This window comes from Mus musculus, chromosome 3 (assembly GCF_000001635.26).
Source record: "Mus musculus strain C57BL/6J chromosome 3, GRCm38.p6 C57BL/6J".
NCBI lineage: Eukaryota > Metazoa > Chordata > Mammalia > Rodentia > Muridae > Mus > Mus musculus.
In genome coordinates, this window is record NC_000069.6 from 145922275 (window position 1) to 145945361 (window position 23087).

The 23087-nt window shown below is 45.6% G+C and overlaps 2 protein-coding genes across 5 annotated transcripts; both read left to right on the forward strand.

The window, feature by feature from the left end:
• Nucleotides 1-1987: 1987 nt before the first annotated feature.
• Nucleotides 1988-12092, forward strand: Bcl10 (B cell leukemia/lymphoma 10). The gene is made up of 3 exons (NM_009740.2): nt 1988-2241; nt 8132-8420; nt 10677-12092. Exons 1-3 carry the CDS (start codon nt 2185-2187, stop codon nt 11030-11032), a joined length of 702 nt encoding a protein of 233 aa, NP_033870.1. The 5' UTR covers nt 1988-2184; the 3' UTR covers nt 11033-12092.
• Nucleotides 12093-15739: 3647 nt separating this feature from the next.
• 2410004B18Rik (RIKEN cDNA 2410004B18 gene) lies at nt 15740-22555 on the forward strand. 4 transcript variants are annotated; one of them, NR_151446.1, is made up of 4 exons: nt 15740-16054; nt 16269-16395; nt 16624-16822; nt 21488-22555. NR_151446.1 is itself a non-coding variant. In NM_001356284.1 (3 exons), the coding sequence occupies exons 1-3, from the start codon at nt 15785-15787 to the stop codon at nt 21493-21495; spliced, it is 477 nt and encodes a 158-aa protein (NP_001343213.1). In that variant the 5' UTR covers nt 15740-15784; the 3' UTR covers nt 21496-22555. The 4 variants fall into 4 exon arrangements, 2 of the variants coding, with proteins under 2 accessions (NP_001343213.1, NP_079831.1); NR_151445.1 differs by having other exon boundaries at nt 21523-22555; NM_001356284.1 differs by lacking the exon at nt 16269-16395.
• Nucleotides 22556-23087: the final 532 nt, after the last annotated feature.

Here is a 23087-nt window from a genome sequence, read left to right on the forward strand (position 1 = left end):
ACAGTGAAAGCATAGTTTGCATATGTCCCTCTGCTCCTCTGAAGCCTGCAGCGGCTTTCCTTCTGACTCAGAGTAAACCTGTATGACTCTGGGCAAAGTCAGATTAAACTCTGCCCGTAGCAGAGTTCACCTCCCCAGCCACCCAGCCTCTGCATTGCAGGGCTCTCCACTGAGAGCTCTTTTTCCCTTTTTCCCTCTGTCCAACGGCTCCTCCCTCACTTCCTGCACGTGGGAAATGTATCCTTTATCTCCGTGTGGTCTCCATCTCCACCTTTTCCATTTCCCAGCGTCGCTTTCCCTCTTAGTATTTATGAGATTCTAGCATATTAAACACTTTACACACGAAACTTTTCAAATGTCTACCTTTTCCACCCCCAAACAAATACGTGCTTTAATGTAAATTTCACGAAGAAACAGATGTTATTGTTGTTTTTTCTGTTTGTTGGAGCCAGGCTCCTACTATATAGCACAGGTTGTCCCAGTAATTTACTAAGTAGCCCAGAATAACCTTGAACTTTGACAATACTTATGACTGGGTCTATTGTTTTTTATTTTGAGACAGGATATTCTTATCTGCAGGGTTCAAACAAAAAAAAACCTACATATCCAAAATGTGGGGAAAAAATGCAAAAAGGAAAAAACCCTCCTAATGTTTTAAGTAAGTTTATGATTTATTCCTGCTTATAGCTGGGTCAGATGCAAGCAGTTGGTTGGCCAACACAGCTAGCTAGCTTGTGCCACCACACCCTAGCTGGAGGACAGAGGTGTTTGATTTGCTAGAAGAAGATCTGGGTGTAGTTCAGTAGTTGCCATTCAACAGATGGTTGCTACAGGAAAGAGCAAATGATTAAGCAAATTGGGTTATAACAAGACAACGGATGACTAAGGACACAGGAAAACACTCTAGTATACTAGACATCAGCGTAAAAAAAGACCTGGCATAATGTAAACACCAAGATTCCAGAACTCTGATCAAAGCTACAGAGATGTGGCTTTAAGCCTCTACTGGTTCTTTTGTTTTAGATAAAGATTCCTGTTGCCTTTGGTCCTCTTGACATTTCAGTCTACACTTGCAGATTTACTTCATCGACCACATAATCATTTTCTGCCTAGGACTCTATGTGGAGCACCTCATCCACTAGGACACGTTTTGCACGGGCTACGAGTTAAAATATCGTTCTGAAAATAGCCATTTGGCCTCCAATAAACAACTTCCCCATCAGAGCATCCCTAGAATTTACTTACTGAACAGAGATAAAGGATAACAATAAGAGAGTGTAACTGTGTACCAAGTAGCTTCAGAACCTTAAATATACTCCTAGAGGCCCTAGCTTTTTAAATTTGTCTCTACTGCATAGATTAATAAGGAGAAATGCTTCTAATGAATAGAGACTTAAAAGTACCCAAACACTACCTGTGCTGCTAAATTGATGGGATTGCAGGTAATTTTTAAATCTTTTAACAGTTTTTTTTTTTTCTTTGTGTTTTGTCGTTTTGTTTTCTGCTCTCAAGATCTCCTTGCTCCTGTCTCCCTAGTTCTAGGTGGTAAATGGCAGTGGCCCCCCAGAGCAGGCCCTCAAACGGAAGTTATGTGTGCGTGTATACATATACGTATGATCACGCAACTGTAAAACCTGGCTCAGCACAACAGGAAATTGTTCCGCAACATCTGGAAAAGAGAAGCAAACCAAAATGCTCTGGCCGACTCAGCCCACACTCCACCCAAACGAGGAGTCTGCGAAGGCGGGGAGATCCCGCTAAACTGAGCGGCCAGTGCTCCGCCCACGGAAACAAATCCTTCAGGCGTCCAATCCGCAAGCCTATGTAAATGACAAGGGGGCGTGGTTAGAGGGACGCCCGCTGTGGGCGGAGCCACTGCGGAAGCAGAGACGTAACCGAGGGTAGTACTGATTGGCTGGCACGTAGGTGGGTGGGGCCTGCAGGCAGACCCGCCTCGCCGAAGGGTGGTGCCTGAGTTAGGAAGAACGCTGAGCGCGGCACCGCTGGCCCCAGGGGCGGAGCCGGAAGTGGGGCGTTGAGGTCTCCACCTCCTCGTCCGTGAGCCGGCCGTTCCCCCGCTTCTGTTCCTAGTCCCCCCGAAGTCACAGCCTGATTCCCGGAGGCCCGAGCCCTTAGTCTGGGCGGGGTGGCGCGGGCCGGAAGGACGCCATCCCGGCCTGGGCCATGGAGGCTCCCGCACCGTCCCTCACGGAGGAGGATTTGACTGAAGTGAAGAAGGACGTGAGTAGCTCCGCCGGGCTGGGCGCAGCGGGGCGCAGCGGGGCGGGCGGGCGGAGGAAAGCGGAAACCCGGAGCTGAGCGACGGGGAACTTCAGGTCGGAAGAGCGCGGGGTCCTGGCACAGCACGACCTGCCTGCTTCCCGGGAGCTGGCTGGAGACGATCCACCAGCGACCCGGGAGTCCGCGGTTAAGCCTGTCGGTGGGCTTGGATGTTTCCTTGCCATCCGCTCGTCGCTGGTGGCTTTCCATCCTGCCGATCCCCCATCCCACGCCACCGCCGCGGGAGCTGCTAGCCTAGGGAGCCGCCGGAGTGTGCCCACAGCGGGCTTTGGACCAGGCATCCCCGGGCGTAGAGCAGATGGGTGAAACTGGTCTCTATCGGGGGCTGCGGAAAGCTCGCCAGCTGAACGCACGCCCTGGAATTCCCCGAGTAATCAGACGCCCACGTATTTAAATGAAGGGGGTGTGCGTACTTCTCGCTGAGACTTGGTTCCCAGGTAAACGTTGAAAATACTCCCGACTAAATTGGACTCTTCTGCTTAGACCATGTAGAACTTCACAGACACAGTAATATTTGAGGAAATGGCTTTAACCACAACGTGCTTCGTTTTTTTTTTCCTTCCTTTTAACTTCTTTTGCCAGAAAAAAAAAAAAAATCAAATGAGCACAACTTAGATAATATACATGAATTCACATTAAAAACCGGTAACTCGTTCTTACTTAGCACCAAAATGCTGCCGAAAAATCGTCTTTACGAACTTAACCTCAAGTTGTTGAAGATGTATGTGTGCTTCAGACCCCTTTTTCTACCATACTTACCCCTTGTAAAGTTTATTGCGCTGTGCCCATAATTACAACTGATAGAGCTAAGTACCAGGAGGGAAAGGTACGGCCAGGATAACTGCCATAGTTTCCGTGTTCAGTGGAGTTGGTAGGGCACCTGCTGTATGGAAAGCTACACATTCTACTTGAAACAAGGTCTTTGATACCCACTATAGTCCTTAAGAGGACAGTAAACCCTAAGTGTAAAGTCTGGGAGCTCTGTTCCCATGTTCCACAGTTTTGAATTTTCTCACAATCATTAAAGTACCTATAAGGAGAGAATTGCTTTTCATTTTATAGCTGGCAAAACAAGACAAGACCTGTCTGTAGATAGGGGAGGAGAGTGCTGCAGGCCTTTGTTTCTGCTCCGGGGTTCATTGACGTCATCCATCCTGACAGTTGCACGTTAGACCTGTGTCAGATGTCCATAACCTTAGAGAGACTACAGAGAAGCGTCAGGGTGTCTATAAAAATAGTGTTCCTTAGATATTCACCCTATTATTTTTGAAACTGCTTATGACAAGCTTAAACATTCATCCGCATTATTTGAATCTCCTTTTTTTCTCAACTCCAGGACTTTATTTCCAAGTCTACCAGAACTCAAACTATAATTTCATACATTTGGCTGTTGTTTTGTTTCTCTGTAATTCTGACTGTCCTGGCACTCACCTGTAGAACTAGCTGGCCTCAACTCCCTTCCTCTGCCTCCCAAGTGTTGGGATTAAGGCATGAGCCACCACTGCCTGCTATGTTCTTATGTTTTCAAAACTTGAACTTTTCATTATCCTTCCCCCAAAACTGCTTGGTGTCCCTTCTGTATTATCTGTCTTGATAAATGGTGGGAAGTTGTTTACATGAGGCTGTCTGTCTGTCTCAGGGTTTGCTTTCTGTGGCTTCTGTTGCCTGTGGGTCAGCTATGGTCCAAAAATATTTAATTATTTAATGGGAATTTGATACGGTTATAGTGATACAAATTGAGCACTCTTCTAAGTACCGTGACAAAATCTTGTGCCATCTCACTGCATCTAGCCAGGGACACGAGTCTCACCTTTTCCCCAGTGTGTGTGTTACCTGCCTGATATCCTCTTAGTAGTGAGCTGTCTTGGATATTAGATTAGTTTTTATGGTGGAAAGCTTGATATGGGGTTGGTACCATGAGGTTTTGCACATCCATAGAGAGTCTTGGTCCATGTCCTCCCATGTTAGTGGGGAGCACAGGCCTACTGCTGGTCCCCAGGGCTGTACATCTTCAGCGCTGCTCCTGTTTTCATCTGTTTATTTAACACACCCTCATCTTGTTAGAACTTGTTTCCTTTTAACAAATAGAGGTAACTTTATACTCTGAAGTTGATAATGTAATACTAACAGTTAAATTAAGGACTAAGGAACTAGAGAGATAGCTCAGCAGTTAAGAGCGCTGACTGTTCTAACAGAGGTCCTGAGTTCGATTCCCAGCAACCACACGGTGGCTCACAACCATCTGAAATAGGATCCAATGCCCTCTTCTGATGTGTCTGAAGAGAGAGCAACAGTGTACTCACATACATAATATAAATAATCTTTAAAAAAAAGAACTAAGACAAAATTCTGTTTTTTACAATAGCTCAATTTCTTGATTGAAGAAAAGTAACCATGAACTGATAACTTTAAACATTATAATAAAGTTTCCATCCATCCAAAGCACTGCACTCTGAAATGCAGAGCACACAGCGGTGGACAGAATGTTTGGGGGTTGCCTCCTTCAAACATGTAGGCCATTAAAGGTGAAAAGTATGCATATCGTTTATACACCTGGGCACTGGGAAATTTGCTCAGTGCTATGAAGACAACACCAGGGCATCATACTTGCAATAGGATGGTTAGATGTGCTTGGTTTTGATCTAAGGTTATAACAGAGCTGGGGAAGCGCATTTGAGACAGAATTTGACAAGGACCTAAGTCAGGACCTTTGTAAGTTCAGAATATTGAAGGATGGCAGATGGTAACAAAATGAAATTAGGGATGTGGGCTAAGCAAACTCTTGAAGGTCTTAACACTTTTTTCTCTTAGGAGTCATACTAACGAATTAATAGGGTTTTGTCTGACTTTTAAAGATCTGCCTGCCTTTTCTGTAGACCAGGAAGATGAGGAAAAGTGGGAAAGGGCATGGAAGGACTTGGATACACTGAAAGGCAGTGATGATATGGATCAAAGTGAAGGCCGTAGACATGGATGGAACACAAGCTCGGGGTGCATGCTAAGAACGTGGACAGGATGGGAGTTGAAGGAAGAGTAAGAATGAAGATCAGAAGAGATTTCTGCACTAGAAATACAAGCATTCTGTTGAAAAGATGAGAACCAGCTCCAAGCTCTCGAGCTGCAGCCCTCATCATCTGAGAACGGGATGGGAAGCACAGAGAGAAGTTTCATAGAGATCAGAAACAATCAGGACAGTGCCCTGTATGCTCAGCAAGGAGAACGTGTCTGGAGGAAGGAGTGATCAGCTGTGACCCTGCTCTCAGAAGCCAAATATGATGAAGGTGGGAAGGACCCGTCAGTAGAGGAGGTCCTCGGTGACTTGGGGGAGAGCGTGGGACACAGTGGAAACGCCTGGGGATGAAGTGGGGAATGTGATGAACAATGGAAGAGGCTGGGGCTGCGAGACAGGCGTGGCCAGCTCATCCTGGATGTTAAAGTACGGCTTCCCAGCGATGACCAGCAACCTCAAGCTTCAAAGATGAAGGGAGCTCAGGGTATGAGAAGGAAAACTCAGGCACATAGCAGCATGAAACAGTGCTAGTCCTCGATTGTAAGTGGAGCAGAAGTCCTGCCATAGGGTACTGCTGAATCAAGCTGGAGAGGTGGCCTGCTGTGGGCTTGCCTGCCATGAGCTTGCCTGCTGTGGCCCAGTAGTCACTAGTCATTGGGCCTCCACTGTAGAAGGAACTGGGCTGAGCCTTCATGCACACTATCCCAATTAGTCTTCCTAGATGGGTTTAATTCTTTATCCTTATTTTGCCAAGATCCTGAAGGCCCAGTGGTACCAGTTTGTACCAGTTCTCACAGAATGTTACAGATTCAGGGTTAGCAGAAGTTTGACTCATTGCACAGCCATGCTGTTCTTAAGGACTTTTTAGATTTTTTTTTTTTAAATATTGGTATTTTGACTGCATGAGTGTATATATACCATGTGTGTTCCTGGTGTCTACAAAGGTCAGAAGATGGTGTCAGGTCCTCTGGAACTAGAGTTGTGGAGTATTGTGAGCCATCATGTGGGTACTTGGAAGCAAACTCATATAGTCTGCAAGAACAAGTGCTCATACCCACTGAGCTATCTCTCTAGCCCAGTGCTCTCAACTACTGTGCTGTGTTCAGGACTATCCAATAAATCATGAGCAGACACTGTGTTGGTATAATTTATGTAATGGTTCAGATTTCTATTTTCTCTTGAAAATTGTAAAATCTAATAGATGCATGAAAGATTTGAGAAAGAGGAGGGGATTACAAAATGCTATTTTTCTGTTAGCAGTCCATGCAGGCTTTACGGACCATGCATGCCCAGAGTGGTGCTGAAGTCACGGTGACTGGTCTTCTGATAACTTACATGGTCTTCCGATGACAGCCCGTGTGTGCTGTCTATTGCCCGGCTAAACCAGGAGCCCTCTGTATGCAGTATTAAAACCTTGTTCATCTTTTCATATTCACACTAGAAATTTATACATACGAAGTTTACTGTATAAATAAATAAATGTGTGTGGAAATCCAGTAGACAAAAACCTGTCAGACGCTGAGCGGTACTTGGAAGGTACTGAGCGTACGCCTTTAATCCCAGCACTCCGGAGGCAGAGGCAGGTGGATTTCTGAGTTCGAGGCCAGCCTGGTCTACAGCCTGAGTTCCAGGACAGCCAGGGCTACACAGAGAAACCCTGTCTCAAAAAAACAAAAAAACCTGTCAGACGCCTTCACAGGGACAGCTTTGCAGGCATTGTTACTAAGGTGGCTCTACTGAAGCTCCCACCGCCTTTACCTCATCGCTATGAATGTGAGTCTGGTTAACCACCATCATTGCCCTAACGGGATCAGTCACGGCGCACCGTGCCGTTTCTAAACACTCTGCGCATGTTAATAATCCCTCTCAACTATCACATGAAGATGCAAACACAGTTAATTTGCCTCAAATCCCATGTCTAGTAAATACAGGCACGAATATGCAATGACTGGCATCAGATTGTCACCACTTATTGAGACAAACGTGGACCTGATTTAAACAGCACACAGTGCATGCCTGAGAATTAATTACATGGTACTTCACTAATATGTACACTTTTTTATGTTTCAATTAAAACTAATGAAGTTAAATACTTAAGACTAGCCTGAGCTAAGCTTTCCTTTTCTTAGTTTTTTTTTTGTTTTGTTTTGTTTTGTTTTGTTTTTTTTAGAACTCTTTGGTTCTCTCTGTTCCTCTCTGTACTTCCCTTTCTTCTCCCTTCCTTCCCCGAGGACTGACTCAGCAATGACCTACCTACCTCCCTCCCTCCCTCCCTCCCTCCCTCCCTCCCTCCCTCCAGGACTGTCTCAGTGAGTTGTATCATTTTTCTAACTAGCCTCAAAGCAAAGACATATGGCCCTTGGGAGGATTTGGGCTTTGTGTGTGTTCTAATGGTTTCGCATTGAGGTGATGTACTAATTAATAATACACATGAAACAGCCGCAGATTGTGAGACTCCACACTAAGTTGTCCTGGTCCTAATTCTGAAATTCTCTACTTGATAGTTACTACAATTTACAGACATGTGTTTTTAATCTTTACTCCTGACCTAGGTGACCCTCTGCAGGTCCCTCCTCACAGCAGCTGGGTGTTAGTTTTCAGGGGTGAAGGTGAAGCAGAACAGGGCGCTCTGAGGACTGTGGGACTGGCTTCTGCTGCTGGGCATCATCTTTCTCAGCATGCACTTAAAGGACCCAGGCCTCCCTCCCTCCCTGAGAATGTTGTCTCATACCAGTTAAGATGTGTAATTACTAACCAGTCACCTGCGATTTTCCTCCGTGTTACAGAGTAACATTGAAGCTTTCTTCTTTTTTCTCTTAGGCTTTAGAGAATTTACGTGTTTACCTGTGTGAGAAAATCATAGCTGAGAGACATTTTGATCATCTACGTGCAAAAAAAATACTAAGTAGAGAAGACACAGAAGAAATTTCTTGCCGAACTTCAAGTAGAAAACGGGCTGGGAAGTTGTTAGACTACTTACAGGAGAACCCCAGGGGCCTGGACACCCTGGTGGAATCCATCCGCAGGGAGAAAACACAGAGCTTCCTGATTCAGAAGATAACGGATGAGGTGCTAAAGCTTCGGAATATAAAACTGGAGCACCTCAAAGGTGAGCAGCGGGAGAGAGCAGACAGCGAGGAGAGTGGTGGGTGGGGGAGCAGACAGTGAGGAGAGCAGAGAGCCAACAGCGCTCTTAAAACCACCACCATTTGGTTTCCAAAGGCTTAAGGGTCAGAATTATATTCAATTTACATTCTTGCCAGATATATTATCATGATGTAAACTCATTTGGCTCTATTTGTATTTACTTTACAATAGTGTTTGTAAAAGTTTATTTCTAAGATACTCACTCCCATTAACTTAATCTGCTCAAAAAGAAGCTCAGAAAATACCATTGATTACATTTTAAGAAGATGAACCATGTGACTTATGCCTGTATTCCTAGACACAGGAAGCTGAGACAGGGGGATTGCCACAAGTTCAAGGCCAACTTGGGTTGCATTGTGAGTCCCAGGTCAGCCTGGTCTGTGGAGTGAGACCCTATCTGTACCAACAACTGAAGAGCAGTCCATAGGAGAAGGATGTTCAGTTGAACGCTGCTCTTGCATGTGTTTTCTCGCACCAGTTGGTCAGAAGCAGTGACTGACGAGTGTGTAAGAATCCTGTATAAAGCGTACACACGTAAACCTGGAAGCAGTCAGTTTGTGAGAGGCTGGGAACTGAGATGGGAAACGAGGAACAAGCCCCCTTCTGTTTCGCCCTCGGCCCAGCACTCTGATGGGGTGCTGTGTAGAACTGTCTGCTCAGCTTGAATCCCCAGTCTGCCCCTCCCACCCTTTCCCTCTTCTCCAGTGCACTGAGTTACATGGGTTTAGGGTATAACTGTGCCGGCCACTCTTGCCGTCTGAGGTAGATGAAGAGTCTAAGGATCTACCCATGAGAAACTGATGCCTGGTGTTTCCTCTCTGAGCTTCCTGTAGCATGTCTGGGTCAGGTTTGGTGGTACACAATTACAATTCTAGCACCTGGATGCTTGAGCAGGGGTGAGGCAAACCTGGCCTGTGCTGTAAGACCTTGTCTCAAAAAACAAGCGAGAGAAAGGTGACGTGCAAATTTACTTTTAGACTTAATTGATTTTACTTATAATTTTAACCCAGGGGTTCCTGTACCTGTACATGGCTACATGGAGTGTTTACTAAGCAGAACAAATAGTGTTGGCGTTCATCCTGTAGTCCTGGGGCCAGCTGTTCATTAGACCCTCAGGATGTGATAGAATTGTACAGTAGGAATAAGCACTGATGTTAAGTGTTGGATGGAGAACCAGACAGTCTCTATTGACTTTAGTTTCCACTCTGCACACAGTCCTGGAACACTAGCCTGCTCACCTGGTCAGTGACTGCTAACTCCCCTTAAGTTCCAGCACCTTGTTACCCTGTTACTCAAGAATTAGTAATTGCCATTGGTTGGTTTGTGAGATTTGAGGATATACCTGGTTCCATTTTCTTCCTCCCTCCCTCCCCTCCCTCCCTCCCCTCTCTCCCTCCCTCTCTTTCTTTCTTTCTTTCTTTCTTTTTGCCAGAATGCTAAAGAATTTCTTAGCTAAAAATGGTAGTTGTAATCCTAGCACTCAGGAGGCTGAAGCAGAAATAATCAGAGTTTCTAGATCAATCTGGGTTGCTTAGCAAGTACAGAGCTAACCTAGGCTAGAAGGTGAGACCCCACTCTCAAGGTAAAAAAATTAGCTGTAAAACTTAGTTAGTTTTTGAAAACTTACAGGACCTGCTTTTTTCCCCCTTAAGATTTATTTTTATGTGGCTGAGTGTTTTGTCTGCATGTGTGCCTGGTGCCTGCAAAGGCCAGCAGAGAGCATTGCGTCCTTGGTACTGGAGTTACATATGTTTGTGATCCCTGTGTGGATGCCTGGAACTGAGCCAGGGTCACTGAAGGACCAGCCAGTGCCCTTAACCACTAAGCCACCTTTTGGCCTCCTGCCTTTTTCCCCCTAAGATCACTCAGACATTAACTATGGAATTACACATTAAATGTGAATAATGTGGCATTTAATTAGCTTTCTTGAGACAAGTGTCATTAGCTGGACATGTAAACAGTAGTAGTCTTATTCAGAAAAAGAAGTGAGACTTGAAGTGGGTTATGACGACGGCATTTATAAATTGCTGTGGTGGTGACAGGAGCCAGCCTTGGCTACATAGTAGGTTCAAGGCCAGTCGGGGATACATGAGACCCTTCTGCAAACAACACATTGTAGTTGTCTTATAACTAGCTGAGAATCCCTGAGAAGTTAGGAGTCGGGAGAGGGGTCCATGTTTGGCTCCTCTCTCACTTGCATCTGCCTGTTCTGTTGTAGGCCTGAAGTGCAGCAGCTGTGAGCCCTTTGCAGCCGGAGCCACCAACAACCTCTCTAGGTGCAATTCCGATGAGAGCAATCTCTCTGAGAAACAGAGAGCATCCACTGTCATGTACCACCCGGAGGGAGAGTCCAGCACGGCTCCCTTCTTCTCTATGGCGTCGTCCCTGAACTTGCCAGTCCTGGAAGTTGGCAGGACTGAAAACAGCAGCTTCTCTTCAGCCACTCTTCCTCGACCTGGGGACCCTGGGGCTCCCCCTTTGCCCCCAGACCTTCGGTTGGAAGAGGGGGGAAGTTGTGGAAACTCAAGTGAGATGTTTCTCCCCTTACGGTCACGGGCTCTTTCACGCCAATGATACATCACCGCCTAGTTGTTTTACTAGTGATGCAAAATGCTGTGAAGGAGGCCATCTTTCTATACAAACCACGGTGACAGGTCACTCACATTCGATGCGTGCCTTTAAAATCAGTGTACACATTCTCTGTAAATAGGATTTGTTAGGGTAAAGAAGCGCTCTGGGGCGGCGTGGTGTAAATCATGGTGGTCGTGACTTTTCCATAATGTCCTTTCTTTTTTATTATTTTTAGGTGTTTGCGTATTTTGAACTTTTCATAAGATTAATTTTATCGGAATATTTCTCAATTTGAGAAAACAACTTGTGGATTGGGAATAATGTTTTTAGCACATTTATGCTACAAATTTTCAGTCTGATTGTTTTTCCCACTGATCTGGCAGTATATTTTAGCAGTAAGCTGTTGTGTTTCAGGAAAGCTGGACACGGGAAAGCTGCCGACACACTCAGCAGTGTCCCACTCCTTAGTTCTGAGAAGCCGTCGGGTTCTGAGGAGACACCTGGTGGCACTGAGCCTGGTGACCTCAGTGGGCCAAAATTTGTTTTATACTCACCCTGCCAGCGTGAGTGTCTTACTTTCACAGGCCTTGTGTCCTCAGTCTTATCTTAAAGGATGTTATCTTGGCAGGGCATCACTTGTAATTAATGGATGATACTTGTAATTGACTAAAGTCCTCGCTCTGAGCCGTTTGTTCTGGCTCCGAGAGCGCTGACATGTGAAGCATGGTGAGCAGCGAGGGAACTGACAGGATGTGGCCGTGGCCAGTGTGGCTTTAGTGTTTGCATCAGGCAGCCACCAGCTCCATCCGTGTTCTTACTGCTTTACAAAGTTTGACTAACTTTACACATTTTAAAAATGCTGATTGTCTTCGTTTAAATTATAATTTTACCTATTTCTTGACATCTAACTCCTATTCATTTCTATTATTTAAAAATTAAGAAATGAAAATTTGCTATTAACAATAAAGTTTTTTTAATGTAGTGATGTGTCTGAGTCAGAAATTCAAAATGTCTGATTTTCAAATGTCTAACGCTTTTTAATATACTGGTTTTAAAAAGAAAATATTTCAGAGTTAAATGTGGTTGTACATGTGTGTGAGTCTGCACTTAGGGGTTGAAGCCAAAGCCCATGAGTTTGCGGCCAGCCGTGGTTATGGAGTGAGTCCAGGTTGGCCAGTGTCTGAGTTAGGGTCTTACTGCTGTGAACAGACACCACGACCAAGGCAACTCTTATAAGGACAACATTTAATTGGGGCTGGCTTACAGGTTCAGAGGTTCAGCCCATTATCATCAAGGCAGGAACATGGCAGCATCCAGGCAGGCATGGGGCTGGAGGAGCTGAGAGTTCCACATCTTCCTCTGAAGGCTGCTAGCAGAATACTGACTTCCAGGCAGCTAGGGTGAGGGTCTTAAAGCCCACCACACCCACAGTGACACACCTACTCCAACAAGGCCACACCCTGGGCCAAGTTTATATAAACCTTCACAGCCAGAGTACACAGTCATCAAGACTGTCTGTAAAAGTGGCAGGGAGGGAAGAGGGAGAACAGGGGAGTATAGAGCGAGGGGCTGGCTTGACTCGGTAGCATATAATTTGTTGTAAGTTAGTGGACCCAGTAGTTAAAAAGTGACTTTTCAGGAATATCAGATTAACACAGCATAAAAACTCCACAGCCGCTTTTGTATTGCCTTTTTCTAAAGTCCTGCTTTTTGTACGTTGTGGGCTTAACAGAAAAACCGAGCGTAAGTAATTAAGTACCAGTTCCTTACGGTCTCCCGTACTTCTAATATTGATGACAACTTGTTATAGCCTATGAACCAATGTTGTTATTAACCAAAGTCCATATTGGGTCCTCCATTACATAACTTGAAAGTTTTAGAAATGTATAATACTGCATAACCAAGTAACTTATTTTCACTGCCTTAAAAATATAATCTTTCAACCTCCCTCCTGTCTCAACCCTAGCAACTCTTCTTTAGACATTTTCTAGAATGTCTCATTGTTGGGGCATAAAGATGGAGGCCTCCTCAGGCGGTTTCTGGGGTTCCTCTACGAAGAGGGTCATCCTTAGCATAGTCCTGCAAGGTCCAACAGGCCAGGGGAGTGGCTGTCAGGAAGTTAGGTTGGCTCTTTGTTTTGTTTTTTTAGTTTTTGTTTACATTTTCACTTGTTTTAATAAATAACTCTGTGTGTGTGTGTGTGTGTGTGTATGTCTGTGTCTGTGTCTGTGTAGTACATGTGTGAGCATGTTAGTGTGTGTGCCTATGTATGGAGTCCAGAGGCTGCTGTCTGTTGTCTTACTTGGTTGCTCTCCATCTTACTGTTTGAGACAGTGACTTGCTCAGCCTAGACTTCACCATTTGGCTAGACGGGCGGCTCCTGGGATTCCCCCTAGCTCTGCGTCCCCAGGCCCTAGGGTTTCAAATGAACCACTACACCAACTTTTATATGGGTGTTGGGAACCCACACTCACAGGGGAGTCCTGTGTGTGCAGTAGGCACCTTACTGAGCCACCTTGTAGCCCTTGATGAAACTTTTTGAGTTTAATTTTCTTTTCAAGGTCAGAACTTTTATTTAAGTCCCATCACTACAGACAACCAACCAGTTTATCCCAGCCCATGTTACCTTTAGTTAATCTGCCCTTTATTAATAATTAATACAGGTCCATTGTAGACAGCTTACATCTTTTATAGTGGGACTTTCTCAGATCCACCAATAGTATAAATAAGGACATGAGACTTCTAATATAGCTTAAAGCTTAGGCCTTTTCCTAGGGCAGTCTCCCGCTAGTTCATCTGACTTAACCTGACACTTGCCGACAACCTGCCACTTGGCTCATGCTGTGCCCTTCTCCCTGTGGTCCCCTTTCTGTACCTACTCTGCAGTCTCCAGTCTCCTCTCTTACCCTTCCTTATTCTCTCTCGAGTTTAGCTTTTGTAAAAAATAAAAAATTTTTGTTACTTTAGTTTTTAGGAACCCATTGCTATTTCTTGCCAAATATTCTTTTTGTTTTCTTTTTAAGATTTATTTATTTTAAGCCAGGCAGTAGTGACACACACCTTTAAACCCAGCACTTGGGAGGCAGAGGCAGGTGGATTGCTGAGTTCGAAGCCAGCCTGGTCTACAGAGTGAGTTCCAGGACAGCCAGGACTGCACAGAGAAACCCTGTCTCGAAAAAAAATATTTATTTTATGTAGATGAGTATAATGTAGCTGTCTTCAGACACCAGAGGAGGGTATCAGATCCCATTGCAGATGGTTGTGAGCCACCATGTGGTTGCTGGGAATTGAACTCAGGACCTCTGGAAGAGCAGTCAGTGCTCTTAACCCCTGAGCCATCTCTCCAGCTCTCAAGTTTAAATTTTTAATGCTAGAGATTCTTTACCCCATCTAAGAGCCTTCTGCCAGCCCAGCATCTTGATGCTACTCTAAAGTTTCCTGGACATCCTGGGGTTTCACTTGTCCATGTACCTTCCCTATGGTTTTTCCCCAAACTCATTATATAAACAAGCACGGCCACGGGTGTCGGAGCCTTGTACATTCACCCCATTTCCACCACGCGCTGAGATTACAAATACACACCACCATGCCCAGTTTATATGGGTGCTGGTACTGGAACCCAGTACCAGGCAGCGAGCTCTGCCTCCTGAGCTGCACTGATTTGGTTCATGTTTCCGGAGGGTAACCGGAAGCTCTGAATGAGGACTCCTCTGGACCGCTCCTCGCCCATCTTCCCTTGGTTGGACTTATGCTATATTTGCTGCAGTAAACTGTAGCTATATACACGTGGTTACTCAGCTTTCAGCGGGTTCTACAATTTTGTCACATTACCAGGCTGGAGGGTGCGTGAGGGGACCCTGAATTTGCTAATGATGTCAGATCTGAGGATGATTTGGGTAACCCAGGACTTTGTACTTTGGGAACAATTGTATCTCTGTCAAGTCTAGGTACTTGGACGGAAGGAAGTTTTTCTAGAAACACTCAGACCTATTATCTCAGAAATTACAACCCAGCAATATTCCTTGATGTACTCCAGGGACGGTCACCAAAATAAATACTAGGAATATAAACCTGAACAAGGCAGTCTAGCCCGTTCCATTACCAGACTTCGTATTTTTCTGTAGAATTTAGCAGATAAGAATCAGACCAAATGGCAAGTTATTAATGACTATGTCACCTCTGACCAGGCATTTTTAACTGGGATCTAAATATTTACAATGGTACCAACTTGGGGTGGGGGGCTGTAAAATTTCACCATTGACCTCTAGTTTGTGGCAATACTCCGGTCTCATCTTCTCAAGTGCTGGGGTTAGAAGTGTGCGCCCCCACCCCCTGCTTGCTTGTTCTTACTGTTTGGTAGACAACGTCTCCTGCACTGTATTAGCTGTTAAGAAAGGACTTACATGCACCTCGCTGGCCCTCAAATTTGCCTAGGATTATAGGTATGCATGTTTGGTTTTTCTCTGCTTTAAATTACAAGCCCAGAGTGTGACTGTGGCCACTGATTTCCCTCCGGGTATCCTAAGGCTCCCGCTGCTTTTTCCCAGAGATCCTTAAGAAAAAACAAATAAATAACTTGCTTGAGGGCTGTGGAATCCCCGCCTCCAGCATCCTTCCAATCTCCGCCCATGAGTAGGAGCGCGGCTCCGCCGCTAGGGGGCGCAAATGGATAACTCGCCAGCCTGGGGGGCGGGATCAGCCGTGGCTTCCGGCTTCCGGCTTCCGGCCGAGAGAGGGTGGGAACCCGCGGCCGTCATGGCAGCCGAAGAGAAGGACCCGTTGAGCTACTTCGCGGCTTACGGGAGCAGCAGCTCCGACTCGTCGGATGAGAACAGCGAGCCGGAAGACGCGGGTCGCAAGGAGGCGGCCTCGGCTCCGACGACGGGCGGCCGCGGGAAGCAGGCGGAGAAGCGGCTGCCCGGCCCGGACGAGCTGTTCCGCAGCGTGACCCGCCCGGCCTTCCTCTACAACCCGCTCAACAAGCAGATCGACTGGGAGCGGCATGTGGTGAAAGCGCCGGAGGAGGTGAGATCCCCGGCCCCGCGGCCGCCCCGGGGCCCGACGCCCGCTTGCCCCTCCGCCCGCTCGCCCACCCCCGGCTCGCACTCAGCCCGCGCCGCGCCGCGCGTCCCCACGGCCCCGGGAGCCCGGGGGGTGTCAGCCCGGGCCCGCCCCTCCGCGCTCGGGGGTCCCAGCCGGGCGACGACTAACGGTGGTGACTCCCCGCCCCCCGCTGCAGCTTCTCCCCGAGACCCCTTCCCTTTGACGCCGAAGTGCCTGCGCTGCTGCCTCCAAGACAGCGTCTCTGCTGCAGCCTCCTGAAGGGGTCAGCCTGGCCGTAGTATCTGGGACTGCATCCTCCTTTGGTAACTAAAAGTTATTAGCTTTATTTATCCAGGGAACCCTTTGACTTTTTCACCTAACAGTGTTGTGATGTTGATGGAAAAAAAAAAGTGTCTTTTAAGCCTAAAGGATTTTAAAAAAGAAAGAAAGAGGAAAGTCAGCCAGAATGATGAGCAGGGAGGTGCATGCGCTCGTATCCATCGCGGGAACCTCGGTTCGTCACAGGGTTTCTTAATGTGCTTACTCGACAGCCTCCAAAGGAGTTCAAGATCTGGAAGTCCAACTGCGTGCCGCCCCCAGAGACCTACACTACTGAGAAGAAGCCGCCGCCGCCAGAGCTGGACATGGCGATCAAATGGTCGAATATCTATGAAGACAATGGAGACGATGCCCCACAGAACGCCAAGAAAGCCAGGCTTCTGCCTGAAGGGGAGGAGACAGTGGAATCAGGTAAGAGAGAGGAGTGTTGTTGTTTAAGATTTCAGCACTCAGAAAGAAGAAAATCCTTCCGGACAAGGTTTACAGCCTAGTGAGTTGGAAGGCTTGCCCAGAAATTGTCTTTGGATGCTAACGGTCTTTCGATCGTTCGGGTTTTTTGTTTTGTTTTGGGGGGAGACAAGGTCTATGTAACCTGAATGTTCTCGGAACTCATTATGTAGACCAGTCTCTTGAGTGAGGCCAGCCCAGCCTGTCTGTGCCTCAGTATCTCAGTGCTAGGACTGAAGGTGTGTGCCAGCAACCCACGTTTCCGCTCCGTTTGTAAGGATTCTGCCTGAAAGTAGTCTCAGAGGTCTCTGGGTATGATGCCTTATTAGAGCGGCGGGTGTGAACTCGCTCGCGGGTCCTTGTCCTGCATTTGTGACCCACTGAAGGCTTCGCTTCTGTTGAGACAGCAGTGCTTCAGCTAATCAGGGTTGCAGCGTGAAGCAGCTGTGTAGGAGCAGGCCTGGAGTGGTTTGATTTCCTTGCCTTGTTGGTAATCTCGTTTCTGTCGTGCCTAGACTGCTGCAGTAATCTCTTCCTGCAAATCTCTGTCTCCAACTGTAGCTAGTAGTGAGCTTCTACAGTTGATATCTGATTGTGTAACTGGCTTGCCCCCGAACCTCTACAAACTGAAGAGAGCTGGAGAGTTGTGTGACCCGTTCGGTCCCCCTCACCACCGTCATTTTGGGGCTCCATCCCAGCATTTTTATCTTGAAACTCAGACCTGGGTGGACCACACTGGGATGGGTTCTTGCTTTGGTGGGTATTGCCAATAGTCTGGACCGAATGCTTTAAACTCTTGGCTGGTAAAGCCATTCATCTTACAGAAACCAAAGTGGAAATTTTTCTAGTATTTCCTCTCCTTTACCTGGGATGTGCTAGTGCTGCTAACTTAGTTGTGTGTGGCTGCTTTTCACAAGGCCTTCTGCAATACAGTTTGTCAGGCAGCAAGCTCTGATCTGGTCCTGTGTGTGGCCTAGGTTACTCTAGTACATTGTGAGCACTCAGAGGCTGGCTGTTAGACTGAGCTCAGCGTTTTAGACTGTCGTTCTGAAAGCCGTTTGCTTTTTTGTTAAACAAATTTCTGATCTTCCAATACAAGGGCCAACCATAGAGAGAGATGTTTAAGAGAAGGGCTGCTACTGGCAGGAGTCTACACGCACTCTTTTGATCTGTTTGGCAAGGCAGCATCTGACATAGCTGAAGATGACCTTGAACCCCTGTTCCCCTGCCTTTACCTCCCTGGCACTGGGATTATAGGTATATACTATGTCCAGGTTTGGGCTGGTTTTTTTTTTTAAGATCTTTAATAAAGTGTGAATTTTAATACATTATTATATGGTACTTTGATTAAAAGATATTTTTGAATAAAGTAATCCTTATAGAGTCCTACAAAACTAGAACAGGTAAATATAAAAATGAAAGCTTAAGACTTACCCAAGGTCACAGTAAATACTTTTAATATTCTTAGCAAACTGACACAATAGTTACTCATAGTTGCTTATCAGTCTTGCAGATTAGAATACAGTCTGACATGAAGGAATTTGCCTACGTGCACACCATTAGGAACTGACAAATTAAGACTTAAGTTCAACCTTGAAATAGGATTTGTGTCTTGTTAAGCTGAGGTTGCTTCCTCCCTGTTTCACTGGTTAAGAACTAACCATTCTTCTCCGGGACCAGAGTTGACATCCGGGTTGTCGCAGTCTAGTGCTCTTACATCTCTGTCCCTTGAGGATAAAGACCAAGGAAGCAAGAATCCTCTGTTTTTAATTTTTGGGTTCAATTATCAGAAATTCAAATAAATGGCAAAAGCACCCATATTACCATAGCGAGTTCTATCCTTTTGGTTGAAAAGTGAATGTTAGCAGTGGAAAAGGACAAAAAGAACTCGTTTTTTTCTGGTTTAAAGCCACATGGCATGACTCAAAAGTCACCTGAGTGAGGCTGAGGATGTAGCACAGTCTTACAGGGCTGTCCTCACACGCCTGAGGACCTGGGTTTGATCCCAGGATCTACCTACAAATGCTGATGTAGTGATGCCTGCTTATCATCCTGATCCCAGGGAGGCAGAGGCAGGAGAACCTTTGGGGCCTGAAGGCCAGCCTGTCTAACAATTGGTAAATGCCAGACAGAAGAGAAACCTTGTCTCAGGAAGTAAGTGGGGTTTCAGGGGTGGCACGCACATTAAAAATAGATAAATATTAAATTGTTAATTTGGACTTGTGTGTTGGTTACTGAATATAACTCTTGTAATAAATAGCCCCCCTCCTTTTTTGAAATTGGGTCTGACACTATGTAGCCAGATGGCCGTGAACTTCCGATCCTCTTGCCCCTGCCTCTCAAACTGAGATCACACGTCTGTACCACCCTCTATTCTGTGCTCCTAGATGTTGAACCTAGGGTTTTCTGTGTGCTAGGCGAACACTCGACCTACTCAGCCACATCCTCAGCCAGTGCACACTCCCGTGCCATAGGAAGTTGCTGAAAATATTAATTTGCCTGACATTTCCTCTTTGTACACATGTGAACGTGGAGACCAGAGGACCACCCTGGGTGTCAGCCTTATCTTCTACCTTGTTTGACTTTTTCTCTGCCATTCATGTATGTATGCCATGTCAGGCTGGCTTTAGAGCTGGGAATTCTGTCTCTGCCTCCCACCTTGCCATGTGAGCTTTGAGATGACAGACATGAGTTAACTGATCAGGCTTTTTGCAAAGGCTGTGAGAATTCAAATTCTGATCTAGAGCCATCTCTCCAACCCCTGACATTTTTTAACCTATAGTTTGTAAGTAATTATTAAGCTACCTGGCTTTTATTTTACCTTCCCATAGTCTTCTTCCTCTGGTCATTTTTGCTACTTATGTTCAGAATATAGAGGAGGTTAAATCAAGCCTTGTCCCTCGCTGCCTAACAGTGCTTCTTCTTTAGCAACTGTGAAGTGTTGATAAGTAAAACTCGGGTGGCCATAGCTTTATTAACCAATAGCTGTCTGTCCTGCCCTGGTGTTTAAGGCAGTTCCTAACTGTGCCACTAGAGGGTGTGAGCCCTCGTGCTTCAGTCATGGGAACTCACTTTCTCAATTGTAGTATGTGGTTTCAGTTTTATCTGTAGACTTACCTGTAGTGTCAGAATAAAAGCAGAAATGCCCCTTACTAATGTGTGTTAATGTGTTTCATGGAAGTCTTCAAAAATGCTTTCAACTTTTCATACTACTGTTTCTGAAAATAATTTCAAGGTTAACTTGATAATTAAGCTCTAGCTAATTGTTTTAATGGGTATAGTGGCTTTACACCAATATCCCTAAACTTAGGAAGTGGAAGCAGGGGTGTCAGACATTCATATCCAGCCTAAGTTACAGATTTTCTTCACAGAATTTGTGCTTTAACCTTAGCAGTTAGGTTAACCTTAGCAATTTTAAATATGAAGGCATCTTAAAATCAAAATCGTTTATATGTCACCATATTATACCTGTTGGGCTTTGGGTATCATGTTCATCAAAAAGTAAACTTAAGCCAACATGGAGGCTCATGTCTGTCAACTTAGTACCTAGAAGGCTCGAGGCAGGGAGATTATAAAATCAGGCAAGTCTGCGTGACATAGGAAGGAAGGGGATGGGGGATAAAGTCAAAGACAGCTAAGGGTGTTTAGTATAGAGCGGTTGTCTGAAAGGCATAGGCTAGGGTGGATTTAGTCCCTGCTCTGTGGAAGTAGGGAAGTCAGAAGTTATGTTTATGTATATAGAGTTCTTCTGAGGTGGGATGCAGTTGCTATAAAGCCCAGGCTGGCCCCAAGCTGATAGCAGTTCTCCTGTCTCATCCTCCTGGATTTGAGACATACCACCACCCAGCTTTGGCTGGGATTCTTTACAGCACACATTCATTAAGGGAGATGGGAATTAGCAGCTAATCCGCTGCAGCTGCCTGTGTTTACTGAACCACTTAAATAAAGTGCTTGGGTTTTTGTTTTTAATAGGATGAAAAGGTCTGCTTTGTCAGAATTGACATTTTTATTAATGGAAATTTTCTGTGTCCGCAGACAATGACTGTGTGGGGCAGTGGGTGCTGTTTACTGTATAGTTCAGTAGTCTTCCTTCATCCAACTTTCCCTTAACTTGAAGGTGGAGCCTGCTTATTCTGTTGCCATTAGGATGTTCTGACCTCCTAGGAGGACTGGTCCAGAATTAGAGCAGACACCTGCGAGGTTGTCTGAACCTCCACTTGTGTGGTGGGTTAATAATCATAAGACTGGAGGTGAAATCTGAGAGGACAAGTCACGCTGGTGGTTACTCGGCACGGCTAGAAGATGCATGCTTTGTAGAAGGAGCAGTGCTCTATGCTGTGAAGTATGGACTGTATCTAAATGGATGTACTGTTTGTGCTGGAGAGTTTGCGGAGTGAGTGTTTCAGAAAAAGCTGATTTTCACCAAAATATCTTATGCGACGACATTATTAACTTGCCTCTAAAAGGTCAGTTTGCAAATATTATATTGCTACAATTAAACCATTTTATATGTAATTTAATATCCGTGTTCTAAAAATTAGTATTTAGTTTTTATTAGTATGCCTTTAAACGTCCAGTGAGTAACTGTTTCGGCATAAAGCTGAATGTGTGTTTTGTGTTGATTTTTAGAGAACTAAGAAAGCTCTCTTCTTTCCCTCTTCAAGATGATGACAAAGATGAGCGGGCATCTAAGATTCGCAGAGTGGAGCCAGGAGAAGCAGCCAAGAAGAAGAAGTAGAGAATTGTGACTCCTGAGATGTGTCGTTGAGTGGAGTGTTTGCTTTTGTGCGTTACTATGACAGACATCTCCATGAACGTATTTATGTTAACGAACTAATGAGTGTCGCCTCAAGACTTTCCACTGTAGAATTCACTTTTTTTATTTAAAACCTGTACGTATTTACAACTCTAATGGTGACCTGTGATTGTGAACTGACAGTACTTGGAAGCATTCTGGTTATCACAAAATTGGTGACAGGCTTTGAGAGTTTGTCACATGGACATGCCAATGTTCTATGAACCTTTTATAAAGGAATATATTTTTAAAGTAAATATATTGTATTGTACTGTGAACTTGTGGGTGCTTTTCATTAGTATCTGTACAGTGTAAATAGATGATCATGGAAATAAAATTACTTAATCCAACCTTGTTATTACTGAATGCCACTAACATAAGTATTTGTGACAGGCAGCCTGCTTGCCCTGTGACGTTTTGATTCACAGTGGGGATTAGCATGTAGGGAGAGCCTCCCATGCTCGGGTGCCTTGTGCATACTTCTCTCCTACAGTCCTGGGAGGAAAGCAGACGTGAGCGTCCTCAGGTTTGTGGTGAGAGCTTGAGGAACTGGGCAGAGGGGTACACAGCAGTGAGTGAAGAGGAGCGGTCACGCAGGACTGACTCCAGTCAGATGAAGCCACCTGTCACTCGTCAGACTTCAGTCGTTTGCCAAGAACATTATCATCTCTGCCATGTGCACTTGTATTAGGGAGGTCTCCTACTCTGATTCTGCAGCTGCACTGATAAATGCCTTATAGTGTGAGTATAAGTATTCATTTCTTCATTAGGTAGACTGAAGATGAGGCTCCTCTGTGAAAGATGAGCAAATTCAGAAAAGAACATAAGGTAACCAGTTAAATTTGAGTCTGTCTGAGTATATGTGATATAAGAGACACATTAAAAACCATCTGAAATTCTAATTTAACTTAGCATCTTGTTTATTTGGGGGTCTGGGGTGAAGCCTAAAACCATGTCCATGCTAGGCGAAAGCCATACTAAACTATACATCTGTCCTCTGGCACCTAGGGCTTTCCTCTATCCGTCCCTATGTTAATGCTTTGAATATAGCAAGCAAAGCAAAATGAACCTCCTTTTACTCTGGGACCTCTATTCTTTCTGGTCTCTTCAGCTTTGCTGAGGCCGGCACACACTGTCCTCTTACTCTTCTCACCATGCAGACACGCTGCTGGTATGGGGGATGCTTTCCAGGTCCCCACACAGTGTGTCAAAGCCACGCCATCTCCCTTCTCTCATCTCTGCCCCAGCTGGGCCATCTCTTAAGTCTGGACACAGTTCTCACACAGCTCTTTTTTTTGTTTGTTTTTTAAGACAGGGTTTCTCTGTATAGCCCTGGCTGTCCTGGAACTCACTTTGTAGACCAGGCTACAACTCAGAAATCCGCCTGCCTCTGCCTCCCAAGTGCTGGGATTAAAGGCATGTGCCCCCACAACG

Bases quoted from the DNA above. Each gene is read 5' to 3' on its own strand.
- Bcl10 (NM_009740.2), top strand. From the start codon at position 2,185: ATGGAGGCTCCCGCACCGTCCCTCACGGAGGAGGATTTGACTGAAGTG. The intron at 2,242-8,131 runs GTGAGTAGCTCC...TTTTTCTCTTAG, and splicing joins TGACTGAAGTGAAGAAGGAC to GCTTTAGAGAATTTACGTGT. The intron at 8,421-10,676 runs GTGAGCAGCGGG...GTTCTGTTGTAG, and splicing joins AAAACTGGAGCACCTCAAAG to GCCTGAAGTGCAGCAGCTGT.
- 2410004B18Rik (NM_025555.5), top strand. From the start codon at position 15,785: ATGGCAGCCGAAGAGAAGGACCCGTTGAGCTACTTCGCGGCTTACGGG. The intron at 16,055-16,623 runs GTGAGATCCCCG...CTTACTCGACAG, and splicing joins TGGTGAAAGCGCCGGAGGAG to CCTCCAAAGGAGTTCAAGAT. The intron at 16,823-21,522 runs GTAAGAGAGAGG...TCCCTCTTCAAG, and splicing joins GGAGGAGACAGTGGAATCAG to ATGATGACAAAGATGAGCGG.